The sequence below is a fragment of the Rhipicephalus sanguineus genome, chromosome 4 (genome assembly GCF_013339695.2).
Source record: "Rhipicephalus sanguineus isolate Rsan-2018 chromosome 4, BIME_Rsan_1.4, whole genome shotgun sequence".
Taxonomy (NCBI): domain Eukaryota; kingdom Metazoa; phylum Arthropoda; class Arachnida; order Ixodida; family Ixodidae; genus Rhipicephalus; species Rhipicephalus sanguineus.
This window is the reverse complement of record NC_051179.1, coordinates 31,753,212-31,767,535: the sequence shown is the minus strand read 5'-3', so window position 1 is coordinate 31,767,535 and position 14,324 is coordinate 31,753,212. Positions and strand designations below refer to the sequence as shown.

The 14,324-nt window shown below is 47.0% G+C and overlaps 1 protein-coding gene across 1 annotated transcript in view; it reads right to left on the bottom strand.

Annotated features, from left to right (window-relative positions):
- The window catches only part of LOC119391122 (calmodulin-binding transcription activator 2), a 509,376-nt gene that overhangs the window by 72,122 nt on the left and 422,930 nt on the right, over positions 1–14,324 (bottom strand). Inside the window, exon 4 of the mRNA XM_037658797.2 lies at positions 9,352–9,419. Within this exon, the coding sequence (XP_037514725.1) occupies positions 9,352–9,419 (68 nt within the window). The remainder of the gene's footprint in view (positions 1–9,351; positions 9,420–14,324) is intronic.

Sequence of the window (14,324 nt, the reverse complement as noted above, 5' to 3'; positions counted from 1 at the left end):
AATCGCTGTTCACGCACCTGCCTTGTCCTCAGGTCTGTTGTTTCTTGTGTTCGTCCTCGTTCCTTTGCGCGTTTTATTCATTGCAATCACACCAACTTGCCCAGTTAAACGTTCTAATGTAACAAAAGAACTATTTATTTCATTATTATTGCGATAGCTATTATATGGACAGTCTCGACGGGTTTTTGCCGTCGCCGTCATGTCCTTCTCGTATGAAGTCCAAATTGATAAGATCCTCCCGCGCATTGTATGTTCTACCGCGGGTAAAAGTGCGCGAAAGGGGGCGACGAACGCGGCCGAAGCAGAGATCAAACGAGCCGGCCCATTTACGTCGCTCGGAGGGTGCATGCGATAACACCACCCTGCTCGGGAGGCCTGCCGTCGAAGCAGATAGGAAGCGCCTCGCCCGTCTTTAACGACCATGAAAAGACGCGAGGGGGGTGGGGTGTCGCGCAAGCAGCTACTTTGAACTTTGAATCTCAGGGCGCGGTCGCGATCGCGATCGCTGGCGCGCGCGCTATCTCGACAGCCATCACAGCGGGCGGCTCGTATACCCTTCTACGTACTGCGCTCTCAACGCGAAGTGACTATGCGGAGAGCATCTCTCTGTGATGAGTGGAGTGCGCGTTTGAATTCTGCGCCTTTGAAAAGTGTGCATCATAAAGAAAAAGACAAGGCGTGCGCGCGCGTAGATGAGCACAGTGCCGAAAGGAAGACGACGAGGATGAAAACCTTCACGAGGGCGCGAGGTGTAAGGATTCGATGGACACGTGGCCCAATAAGGAAACAACACCGGTAATCTCAAGAGCCAATCACCTGTCAACGCGCCGGTCGAGCAGTGTCCAATGAAGAGTAGACAAGTGGACCGGAGAGCGAGAAAAGCCTTGTGCACGGTGTTCCAAGCGGGAGTTCGAAGGGGACGAGGCAAGGAGAAGGTTGTCGCCGGACCGGGCGCTGAAGATGGCCGTCGGGTTTCGGACCCGAGCCTCCAGGACTTCAACCGGCCGGGGCTTCCTGCCGTCGGGTTCCCGTGAGGGGCCATAGACATGTTGCGTGAACTCCACCTCAAGGCCTGCGGACTCTGGTTCCGGCAGGCAAGCAGCAGCAGTTGGGCTGCGGGCCCGAGCTGTGCGTTCAGCTGCCTGGCCAGGTCGCCCTGGCATCTCAGTGCGTCGGCCAGCAGCCACCGTTAGCTCTTCAACAGCCAGCCCGCGTCAACTGAACGAGCCTGAGCCACCACGTTCCGGTTGCGTTTTGCATCAGACAGCCCTAAGCGTTTTGGTGAGACTGAACTCCTATTATTTCCCGCTCCGCTGCTCAGCTCCGTCAGAACTAGACTGTCTATTTTAGGTCTTTGAAATTGACGTTTCTTTGTTGTTAAGAGTGTGTTACCGTATGCAGTGAACCTTTTGTTCAGTGTTTAGTGTTATGTTTTCTTGATCTAGTGGTTTATTAAAAGTTTTGTGTGTTGTTTGTTAAACCAACGGCTTTGTCCTTATTAAAACTCTTGGAGGCTCAGCCACAGAGAGCTATTAGCAACAATAAGAAGAACCTGCATAACACTCTCCCTGGAGCGGCCGTATTCTCTTACACCAGCGTTTTGTAGTTACGCAGTGATGCTATCGAGGACTTCCGATTTGGAGCAATTTTTGGAGCAGCAAAATTTCCGTTTTGGAGCACTTTGGAGGAGCACAATTTTTATCTTGGAGCACTTTCGAGCAGATAATTTTGCATCTGGGAGCACTTTGGAGCAGCGAATTTTATATCCTGGAGTGCAATACAGAAGCATATTGTATTAACATTCAAGCACCTGATTATTATTATGGGGCTCTTATGAAGGCTAGAAATATTTCGATTCATTGCAAATCTCACGGAAAAAATCATCTCAGGAGCATAGGCGTGCGCACAGGGGGGGGGGGGCGCCCCCCCCTAATCACCTAAGGGGGGGGGGCGAAATCTGCCCCGTACATTGACCCTTGCGGATTTTTGCCGTCGCCGTTGCCGTAATTTTCCGTATAAAGTCGAAATTAATAACATCACCACGCGCATTCTAGCCGCGGGTAAAAGCTCGCGAGCGCTGGCGACGAACGCGGCTGAAGCGGAGATTAAACTAGCCGGCCGTCTGTCTCCGCCGCACGAACAGCGCATGAGATAACATCTTCCCGCGTGCGGGTCTGCCGTCGATTGCTCATCAAACAGAGAGGAAACGCCCCGCCCGTCTTTCGTAAGGAGCATGACGGGACGCCAGGGGAGCGGAAGGGGGGGGGGGGGACCGCATCGTTCGAAGGGCGCAGTCGCTTGCGCGCGCGCTATCTCGAGGCATCAGGAGACGGCTCGTAAACTTGCTGTGCTCTCAACGCTTACTTCGCGTTTAGAAAACTCGGAGCAAGAAAACGCTTTGGTTCCTGGAGGGGCCATATTCCCTTAAACCAGCGTTTTGTTGAGTTACGCGAGATCGGATCCAAAAGAGTTAGCTGCTAGTCTTACTTCGTTTCACAATACAATTTTTTGGTATCGCATTCATTTCTTCGCTCTTAAGCGAAACTTAGTTTTTTTAACCGTTAGCTATTGACCCCCGAAAGCGAGGGGCGGACGTGTAACATGGCGTAGCCGCTTCACTGTGGGCCGTCAGCGACGGGCCCGCTAATGACAGCTGCGCATTTGCCGCTGCTCCGACCAGGAGATATGATTTTACTAATTAGATGACATTTTTAAAAAAGCAAGCAAAAAATTCGAATTGGAACCCTAGCACGTGAGCTCGAAAGGGCAGGGCCTTTTAGGGGGTATTTATCGCAGAGTGATTACAAACTCAGACGTGCTGGCGGAAGGAATTACGAAAAAGCTGTTCTGGATGAAGATCCATGGATAAAGTATATCTGAGGAAAAGTGTCAGCGCGTTTCCACCGTTCGCGTGCTCTTCCATAAACGCGAAGCAAGGAAAATTCGATATTGTCCCATATATCTACTGCGAGCGATCCCAGATTTCATTCCGCGATGTCCGAAAACAGAAGTGACAGACATTTTAGCGGCACTCATGTAGTTATTACTGAACATTGCTTTCCTTACGTGCCGTGCGACGCTTGAAACGAGCTATCAGCAGCGTTTCTGGAACAGACGACGTCCGCCGATGAATCGCCGTCGCACTTTCCCGCTACCGATAGGCCTAGACGTCACGAGCCTCTGCGGAGAGCGCGTTTTGCTGCCGAGCCGACTTGCAGAACAGAAGCTGCGTCGGCACCGTGCATGGCATCGTGGCTTACTCGGAACGCACGCGCGAGCGCTATTTATTCAGCGGAATAATTCTTGGTCCATGATTGCGAGTTTATTAGCAGCCCCAAGATCGAGCTGCACATGTTCTGACGCGCCGGCGGTGCGATTGCCGGTGATATACGCCCCCAATCCCGAGACTTTGGCGCAGTTTGGCGCAAATTTCGTCGATATTATCAGGATGGCGCAGTAAATACAATTTGGCGCACTTTGGCGCAGTTGGCGCAGGAGTGGAATCACTGAGTTACGTGAGATCGGATACAAAACAGTTAGCTGCCAGCTTCACTTCGTATAACACTACAATTTGTTGCTATCGCATTCATTGCTTCGCCCTTGCGGTGAAACTGTGACTTTTTTATTTTATTTTTACCTTGAGGGTACGCAGTACATTCTCGCGGGGAGAAAGAGATAGAGAGAGAGGGAGAGAAAAGGAAAACCGGACGTCTGGTTTGCTACCCTACACAGAGAAAAGGGGCAGGGGATACAAAGAAAAAAGGAAAAAGCACGAAGAGTGCCGCTTCATCCAAGAGTGCACGCTGAAACCACAGTTAGTCACTGATGCCTGAAGCGATCGGTCTCCGAGTTTGATGTCGGAGCGCACAAATGAATGCTATGGTGGGATACGCGAACTGAAGGAGGAGTGCATTATAATTAGTAAGTTATTTATTCGACCACGGTGCAATAGGGGCAACCTGTTCTGTAAACGACACGAGCTTTCTAAGTTCGCCTTATTGTCAGATATAAAACATCCGTGAAGCTGCGCAGCTTGCGTAATGCGAGAGTGAACATCGAGGCGTAGATTTTTTGTCTCATCCCTCGTGCTTCAAAGATAGGCACGACGAATTAGTACTATTATTTATTTTTTTATGCTAGTAATACCTCCCTGGCCAAATGCAATATGGAGGGGAGCGGAAACATGGTATCGATTGCTAATAGAATGTCAGCCAAAAATACAAAAGTTGTCTACATTATAGAAGAACACGCAAGTTGGATTGCTTCGTTATACATTGTTAGCTAGTGCATAACGAAACTGCTAATGATCGATGGTGTACGCTGATTGGGTACCAATTTTCAGACCGACGAGTCGTAGCCGTATTGCGGTCATTACCGGACCTCATCTGCGTATACTCCTGCACAGCCATCACACCACGTGTGCTCAAACGGTGATCTACAAAGTACTGGACAACCAGTCGTAATGGTCTTATTCAGTGCAGGCTGTGTGCGGTGCTGAAATAGCATGAGCGAAGGACTACTTCACTATGAGCTACCATCATTCCATGCCCAGAAAGCTCAGTGGCCACACCAATTGCCAGAACAGAGAAGACTAACTTTGGCCAAGTGCACTAACTTCGGCTAAGCGACTACACATATCAGTGGATTCTGTGTTTCGCGCATTCGCTGCGGATTCCTCGATAGTTTTGTACTCTTGTGGCCTAAGCCAATAGATTTAATAAAGTTCGTTGCAGACGCCGATGGCAGTGCCACGAATATTAAGCGATCAGGTATATAATCCGGAAAAATATCCCGTTCCAGTGACCAACTGAATAATTTCGACATAATTAGCTACCTTCCTTGCTCTAGTGATCACGGCGTCATCCTCTCCTCGCTTTCTAGATGTATTATTTATCGTGAATCGCAAATCATGGTTTTAAATAGACTTGCTGACTATTCTTGGCCACTGGAACGGCACACAGCGGAAAAGACGGAGAAGAGTGTGTCCACTCCTGTCCGTTTCACACTATGCTAATTGTCACCGATAATTGATCACGTCGTTCTCCATGAATATAATTGTCGCTAAAAAGGGCCCTGAAGCCAAGTTGTAACAGTGGACTAAAGTTTACTCTTCCTGCTATAACTAGGTCCTCTTGCGACTATCCATCACCTCACGCATCAAAGAAATATTAACGCTGGCTCTCACTGCCTTGGAGCAGCATCGTTGAAGCGGCTGGCATCTCTTTTCTATTTCTTTCTCAATTACTCATTTGTCTTTTTGATGGTAACACTTAGTGAAGGCGGCGTCACGTTTTACCCCCTTTCTTTTATAACTTAGACCAGCGCCGGGGCATTCACGAGGGGGCCTGCCTTTATGTTTACAAAAGAAAAAAAGAAAAGAAAAGAAAACGTACATATCGCGGAAAGTTGCGGCCTGCGAGTCATCTGCCTAGTCCCCAGTGACGGTGTCAGCGGGCGCTCCTGCAGTCAAAGCCGGAGCCAAACGTACCATAGAAAGGCCAGACACGTAAGAACGACCACTTTTCGCCCGCTTGCCTCCTCTTGTTCTTCGTCCTCTTCTCCTTTCTCTCACCGCTGCCAACATTTCCGAAGGACGGGCAATAGCATCGGGGCGTTCTGGCATCCGGCGATCTTTCTTCCTCAGCCACAAGTCGCGTCCACTTCCTCTCCTCCCCCACTCTGGATGTACACGTCGGACGGTATCCTGCCGATACTCCGCCACGTTAATCATGTGCAGTGCAGAGAAAACTGCGATCCGCTTCAGCGAGGCGCTCCACGCCACGTCGGCTCAATTGAAGCTTCGCTCTTGCATCAGTGGCGCGCGACAGGCGAGCCCCCATTCTTAGCAATGATTTGGGGGTTTTTACGTGCCAAAACCACGATATGATTATGAGGCACGCCGTAGTGGAGGGCTCCGGAAATTTCAACCATTCGGTGTTCTTTAACGTGCACAGTACAAGGGCCTCTACCATCTCGCCTCAATCGCAATGCGACCAGCGCTGCCGGGATCGAACCCGCGACTTTCAGGTCAGCGATCGAGCACCGTAACCACTGTACCACCGTGGCGGACCAGCACCCCATTCTTCTTTCAGAAAACGCACGATTCGCCTCTCTGGCGACACTGGCATTTTTTTTTTCTATCGATATGAATACGAAGGGAAGTCTGGCACCTGCAGTGTCGCTCGATACTAGTTTTCGCAGGGAAAACAAAAACTGACAACGCCAAAAGCGCCCAAAAACAATTACTGATAGCAGTGAAACGTGCGCAAACATCTCGGAATTTCGACCCGCGATTCGGAAGGACGCTCAGAAATGCACGCATCGCGGTTACAGGAATGTCTACACATCAGTTCACGAACAAGCGCAGAGAGCTGCCACTTTTCAAGACGAGACGGCTCACGTATTTACAGATAGCAACACAAAAGTACGCCTAGCATAACCTACATAACAACATAAGTTGAATATTAACACGTAACGCGAGCCGCATGGAGGCGGCGAGCGATAGCGTATAAATAACTGTCTATCAAGACGCACGGAAAGCTGTATGTTATGGATGTGGCCCGGTTGACATTTGTACACGTAGCTGCGCAATACTACAGTTAAGAATAACTCATATAAAGTAACGTAGCTGAATATCACGACATAACACGGGCCGTCATAGCCTTCGGCGCTGTGCACGGATATGTGGCGATACGGAATGGTATTCCCTGTCTGTACTCTCGCCCGTTTGCTTTTCTTGCCCTGCCTTTCTCACCGAACACATCAGGCATACGACTCGGTGGTGGCAGATGCCGGCGGCGGAAGTAGGATGGAACGTGGACCGCCTCCATCGATCAGTATACGGCCCGGCACGCACCACGTACAGTACTGGCGTGCTAGCGACTCGAGGAGACGGACCACCGCGATCCTTTCACCTACCCAACTCCCTCGCACCTCCAGCCACAAACACACAAGCACGTAGGGCGCACGGCTCCGGCTACAGCCGGAGTAAGGCGAGATAAATAAAAATGGACAGAAACGCAGCGACCACGTGAAGGGGAGAGATATCGCGGCATTCCGGAACTACAGCTCGGGATGGACGGCAGAGTCACGTTTCCTTCCGAATGCAAGTGCTTCCGCTATCTGACTTCTGCGAGCCCACCGTGGTGTGGTCTTCCCTCGGGCTAACCTTTTTCGCCTGTCGCTTGCCCGACGCTGACTGGTCGCCGAAATAAATCAGCGTTCGGAACGTTCTAAGTATTCCTAGGCTGAGTAATAAATGTGCATTCGGTAGTTGGGTAAAAACAGAATAAATACGGTTACAAAGATAGTTGCGCCTGTGAACGTGCTGCTAGAGTGTAAAGGGCGTCCTCGGAAAGTCGCCATGAGTTTTCGCAGTAAGCTTAAAGTATATGCACTATAGCACTAGACTATACCATCCTGGTTACATAAGAAAAGCACCTCTCTGCTTGTTCTGTGCTGTGCTGACTGGTGGACACCTTTTTAGGCCTTCATATATCACATGTGTTTACTATTTTGCAGTTTATTCGAGTCGTTTTATCAAATAAACGTGCAGGGTTACATTCGCGTTACTTTGACAAATGCGGCACTCGTGGCTGAGTGTGACGGTGTACACACGATCACGCCGATAAATGTGATCGATCATAGCGCAGAGCAGAACTTGCGTCTGGCTTTCGAGCAAATCAAACGTGCACCATAGCACCAACGACAAAAAGAAAACGAACAAATAAATAAAGATGACGAAAAAGCGCTGCTAACGTATGTCTTCGAATACCGTAAAAACCGTGAAAGAAAACGAAGACGAGTAGTGGTAAATGGAACGCGACGCTGATGACTGTGTAATATTCCAAAGGAAGACCCGTATTTGAAGTACGCATACTATAGTCTACACACACTATCTCAACGTGGTACACATACACAAGTCTTGTTAACACAGTGCACGTGAAATACGCGATTCTTTTCCGCGGCTTCTTATTAACGACATCAAGACTGTGAGTATGCGTGGTAGAGACAGACGAACGACCAGAAAGAGAACCATGCAAATGTAACATTGAGTTACTAGCTGTAGCACAGACGATGCAACTGCATAACTGAACAAACAACTTTTTTAGAACGTACCCAAGATTTCCATAGGAATCCCTACACGCGCAACAGTTTTAAAACTAAGTCCTTCAAACGTACTAGAAAAATACCGGCCCACCTCCGCGCAGTACCATGCGAGGCGCCTGTAAAAGCCTTACAGCACTAAAACACCATCGTATGTGTCAGGTAAAATAATTATATTGTAGTACTGGGGTTAAGTTTGCGAATGCCCATTAATGCGTCAATTTTGTACTGTTTTGTGGTTGTCGGAAACGTCACACGACACAAACTATTGCGTAAGAGAATAGGAAAAGCCGGAGCCACACCCCAGGCACCAACCTCTCCTTAAACAAATTAAAAAAAAAATGAATATATCGAAACAAGTGATTGTGTTACGATACCGAGTAAGTTAGTACGTGAGCGTAGCGATAGGTGCCATGATTTAGACGAAAAGGCATTTACATGCCTTTTCGTAATTGCATAGCTAGCTTTCCTGCTAGGCGATTAGCCAAATCATCGGTGGCGATGTAATTTTTGCAATATATTCTGTGTGTCTTGACCTGTACCTTTGAAAATGTATGTGCATGATATTTTATACAATAGTAAATTGACTAACTGATTGATTGATTGATTGATCGATTGATTGATTTTTTATTGATTGATTGATTGATTGATTGATTGATTGATTGATTGATTGATTGATTGATTGATTGATTGATTGATTGAATAGACGCGTACGAAAGTAGCTTGCTCACCTGACGGCACGAAACGCGAAAGCGCGGCTCTTATGATGTTGTAACCGCGCACAGGATAGGAAAAAGACCCACGAACAAGCACGTACAAAAAGCACTCGCCGTCTTCATCCGAACCATGCCTGGTGCCATGATAAATTGAACTAACGTGCAATGCAAAGAATGAGACACACTATAAATTATTAACTTAACAATTAGCGATTATGCCTAACTGGTGTGATAACACGCGAGTATCACGTCATTATTGCCGACCTCAGTTCGTTGAAATCAATGCACTGACCAGACGAAAAACTTTATTCCCGGCGTCCTATTGTTGTGTACAAATTGTATGTCTTAGCCGAAACCAACGAGCTGCGCGTGGCGTATTATTATTATTATTATTATTATTATTATTATTATTATTATTATTATTATTATTATTATTATTATATTATTATTATTATTATTATTATTATTATTATTATTATTATTTAAAGAACAGAAGGCAGATATACGCAATAACGTAGACAACACTCACCTTATCTTCACCTCCCGGGATAACCACTCCTCGTGCCTGTCGAAGCTGATAAGGATAGCGGCGATTTCCTGCAAGAAAAAAGGACAAGAATATCAAATTACGATTCGATCGTCAGTTTTATCAGCACTTCCATAAAGTAGACAATCAGGGATGATAACCCACCGGTCCCCTGATCATCGTTTGTCAAAAACGCACCCAAGCACGCTTTGCCAAGGTTTGATGGCACGCACAATATGAACCAGTCTACGAGGATCTGCGAAGGGGCGCTCCAATCCAATAATGGAACCTTTTTTAACTGTAAGCCTAGAGCTACCGCAATGCTACATGTTTGTTAAGGCTATATTGGCACTGACACTAATTGAAGACGTGGAAAACTTCCTTTTGCCTTGCCGGCACTTCGATGCCGAAGAGAAGATTCTACTTGACATCCTGCAAGCAAGAGCCCGTCCAAACGCTTTTGTGCAACAGATAAAGTTCCTCGAAATACCAAGAATATATATTGCATACGCAAGTCTCACGCCGCCTAGTATATCTAAGCGGCATTAGAGACTCGTTAATATCTAATATAGCAGACTCCTGAACAGCTAAAGAGACATACCAGCAGAGTGACTGCCGGTGTAGGAAGTTAGGTTAAACCTGCCTGTAGTGAACGCCTTAACCAACCAACGAACGAACCAACCAGCTAAGTAATGCAGGAGAAGCGCCTCCCACAGAAGCGTTTTGCGCCTGATCTTTATCCCTAATTGCCTTGAGAAGATAGCGACATGCAGCCGAATGGGAGGATACCCCGTGATTCAGTAGAAATAAGCACACCACGATTTATATGTCTTCTTATAGGCTTCACGCAAACTTATTCGAATGCACGAAACAAAGAAAATCGGGTCAGGTCGGCTTACCGCACCGAAAACCGACTGTATACGGTTCAACCTTTCTCTAACTTGCATCATGATACATTTGCAGAGGATTTACAATGCCAGTTCATTTGACATTGATGCTTTGAATTGAGTACCTGCGTAAAGTAAGCGCGCAGGATGCTTAGTCAGAATTGGCTTACCAAGTACTTCCTTTCGTCAATTTCATTGCACGAAACGAAATTATAGGTATCGTATATTTACTTTCACGTGCAATACTCAAAGAAATTCTTTTTTGGGGGGCTACTTTATTGTATTTAATATATTCACACTCTTGTATACGTATCGCTACGTTATTAGATATGTTGGCAGGCAGTGAGATAAATAATAAAACAACGTAAGCATTGCTACAGAGGCGCATATAGGAGGCGCCACTGCGGTTCAGCACTGACCGTCTCGCAGCAGTTATGCATTACCCGAACGAACACTTTACATTGGCAAATTTGTGGAGCAAGAAAGAAAACCAGCCCGAATCAGAGGCACGCACCCACAGTTGAGGGTGACGAGGGCGGCAAACCTCTCTGATCTCGTCAAACTTCCCGGAAAGCTTCTCGCGCGGTTTTGGAATGCGTACCGCCAACTGGTGCAATTATAATGACTTTACAGATACATGTATTGTTTGAACATTATTATTTTTTTTTTTTGGAAAACGACAAGTCGTTACGTGCATAGGAAAAAAAAATAAGACGAGAGGGAGCTTGACGGGTCGCCGCAAATGTAGTGTAAAGTCTACGGCTATGTGGATGTTGAAAAACGCGTGTAAGTTCGGACAACCGATGTGTCGACGTCATACATAGGCCCTGTGCTTGAAGTCGACTATTATATCCCACAAAAAGAGCTAGCCACGCATTCATCGGGGATCGCCATAATAAAGCGTGCCGAACAATTCGCGAGCTCGCAACGAGCACGAAAGAGCTCTGCAGTGGAAGCCGCAGAAATAAACGAGAAACGGCAATGCAAGTTTGCGATGTCGAGGCATCTTCAAAGGCACGCATTTTTGTGGACAAACGTGGCGTTTAGAATAGCGCTGCCGGGACGGCTCCGCCCCGTGGGCGCGGCCCTTTCATAGAAGGCAACTGTAGCGAGAACCGCCTCTATATACGCGCTCCCTAAGGGCGGAATGCGCTAAGCGTCAGCGACAAGCAAGTTCCCGACGCCTTAGCAGCTTCTGCCTCGGCGAGTCAGCGCCTTCGCGCCACGCTTGGGTGGTCCCTTGAAACGCCAACTCAGATTTGGCCTCGAGAGGCTGCGGCAGACGCTTCGCGCGGGCTCACATCTGTCCTTGTAGTTCCTGCGGCCGCGTTGTTATCTTCTCTACCGGACGAACTCCTTCACTTTTCTGTTTCTTTTTCTGGGTATATGAAAAAAATATTTTAAAGACGACGCGCAGGACAGGCTGCCGGTCCGCCGTTTCGTTTCGAGAGAGCTGTGCGCGAGCGTAGAACAAAGTACACGCCGCAGTCAGTTGCATGCATAATTTATCCGCCATTCCCGCGTCATGCGCCTTTGAATTCGAGATGATGTCAGAATGAATGCTCAAGCAGGGAGGGCGGGCCCCGGTGGCGAAACCAGGTTCCTGCTCGAAAAAAGAACGAGCTTGGACGAGAAGCTGACAGAGCCTCGTCAGTTATGTATTACGATCGCTTCCTTTGCAAACGTTGAAAAGAGACGAGCTTCGGGAAGTTTTCGCGTTTTTAGACACAGGAAACAAGAAGAAAGACCTATTTGAGGTTATAAGCCCGGGTCAGCTTTGCGTCGGCCGCGTTTCAATTTTTGACGAGTAGTCGGAGCTGCTGTCGAAAAGACAAGTATCCCCGCCTGGGGGCGCCAAGTCGCAGTTCCATTCCACGATAGCTACGTAGTGGCGCGACGTATAGGAATGAAGCTCTGGAAGCCGCGCGAACGACATGGCGAATTGATTGCCTTCCGGCGGGGGCAGAAAGCATTTGCTCAACGGCAGCCGCTCTGAATACGTTGGGCACGTCCTCTCTCTGAGCCCACGAACGCGCAAGGCGCGACCCCGACGAGGGTTGCGTTCCTTATAGTATTTTCAAAAGATCCGCAGCGATGGCAAAATTTTGCGCAACCGTACGAACAAACGGGATGGAAGCGTCCCGACACACGCTGACGAAATGTCCTCTCCGCGGGAGAGCCGTTTTCTCCGCCAGCGCTATCAGTAACGCCCAGGAACGCACGTGCCGACCCATAAAAGCGGGCCACCCGGTCGTGTGCTTCGGTTTGGGCAAGTTGGTGCGACATCTGCAAAGTTGATCAGAACGAAAGACGAAGACTGGTCGCGTGTGTCCGTGTTTTCTTTTGTCTTAGTCTTTCACGCTGATTAACTTTGCACCTGGTCGACGTCTCTCGAACGTATACCGCAGCTTTGCTTTTCGACAAGAGAAGCACATCTCCGCTTAAAAATTCAGAGAGTCCGGAGCTGTTCATTTAGAACCGCAGTGATGGCTTATTTAGTGACGAAGAGTACACGGCTGTTGCAGTCTTGCAGCACGCAAAGCGTATACAGTTCGAAGCACTGAAGGAGCAATACCGTTGTCGAGAGAAAGCACACGTAGGTACTCCACGCTCAGGCGTAATTGTGGTGCAAAGCTGGAAAAACCAGTCGGTGTTTATTGCGCGGTCTCGTGTATACAATGAAGTTGCTCGTATAGTTTTGCTGTGATTGTTGACAACATCACGATGAAAGCTATCATGTAATAATAATACTATATACTACTACTACTACTACTACTACTACTACTTCTACTACTACTACTACTACTACTACTACTACTACTACTACTACTACTACTACTACTACTACTACTAATAATAATAATAATAATAAAAACAGCCGGAGCAGCAACAAAACTTTAGTTAGTAACAGCCAGATATGAACAACTCGTGGTCTTCGTACATACGCCCAGAACAACGCTGAACGACGGCTATCAATCAATCAATCAATCAATCAATCAATCAATCAATCAATCAATCAATCAATCAATCAATCAATCAATCAATCAATCAATCAATCAATCAATCAATCAATCAATTTATTTTCTTTTAATAGGAGGAGTACAGGACTAAAAGCTCGAGAGCTTGACGAGGTCCCGACCACGTTACAAGTTGGCAATGCAGCAGGATGGCGGACAATCATGAATGCAAAATACAGAATACACTATACAAGTTTAACATGGCGTCAAGTAATACAAAAATTATTATACAAATCACTGAAAATAGAGAGAATAGTTTATATGTATAGTCATGAAGTGGCATGAACATGAAAAGCAACAATAATAAGAATGGCCAAAATTCCGAGATATATATTATTCCGAAAAATGAATACGATGGGCGAAGCGTTTAATGTGACAGTTTTGATTAGACGAAGGAACAAAATCTTCGTGCTTTAAGAAGTTTAGTAGGGAAGGCAGCCTGTAGGACAATGATTGTTCGTCATAAACAGTTCTAGGGGTGGGTACAGTCCACATTTCTTTGTGCCTGGTCAGTCGAACACTCGGGTTTACGTTTAGCTTAGCAAGATTAATTATGGTATTGGTACCATGCTTAATAAACTCCTTATAACACAACATCAGCCTGTAATTATACAAAGAGAACACTGGAAGAATTTCATATTTTGGAAAAAGAAGTTTTGTAGATGACAGATAGTGTACAGCAGCAATATGTCGTATGGCTCTTTTCTGTAGTAAATACAACTTGAGCAAATTTGTCACTCCGGTAGTACACCACACTATGCTACAATACTGCAACAAAGATGATACCAGCGCATTGTATATCGTAACTTTCACCTTAGTAGGAAGAATACATCGCATACGTGCAAGGACACCAATGGCAGATGACATCTTTGAGTGCAGGCTATCAATATGTACATTCCATGTTAAGTGCTTTGAAAAATATACTCCAAGGGTACTAACGGAATCTACCATATCTAACTGCTGAGAGCCCAGAAATAAATGAAACTAGTAGCTAAGAAACACGCATATGCACACAAAGAAAGCACTTTTGCGGTGTCGTAAGCGCACGTGAAGACCCGTAAAAGGACGAAGA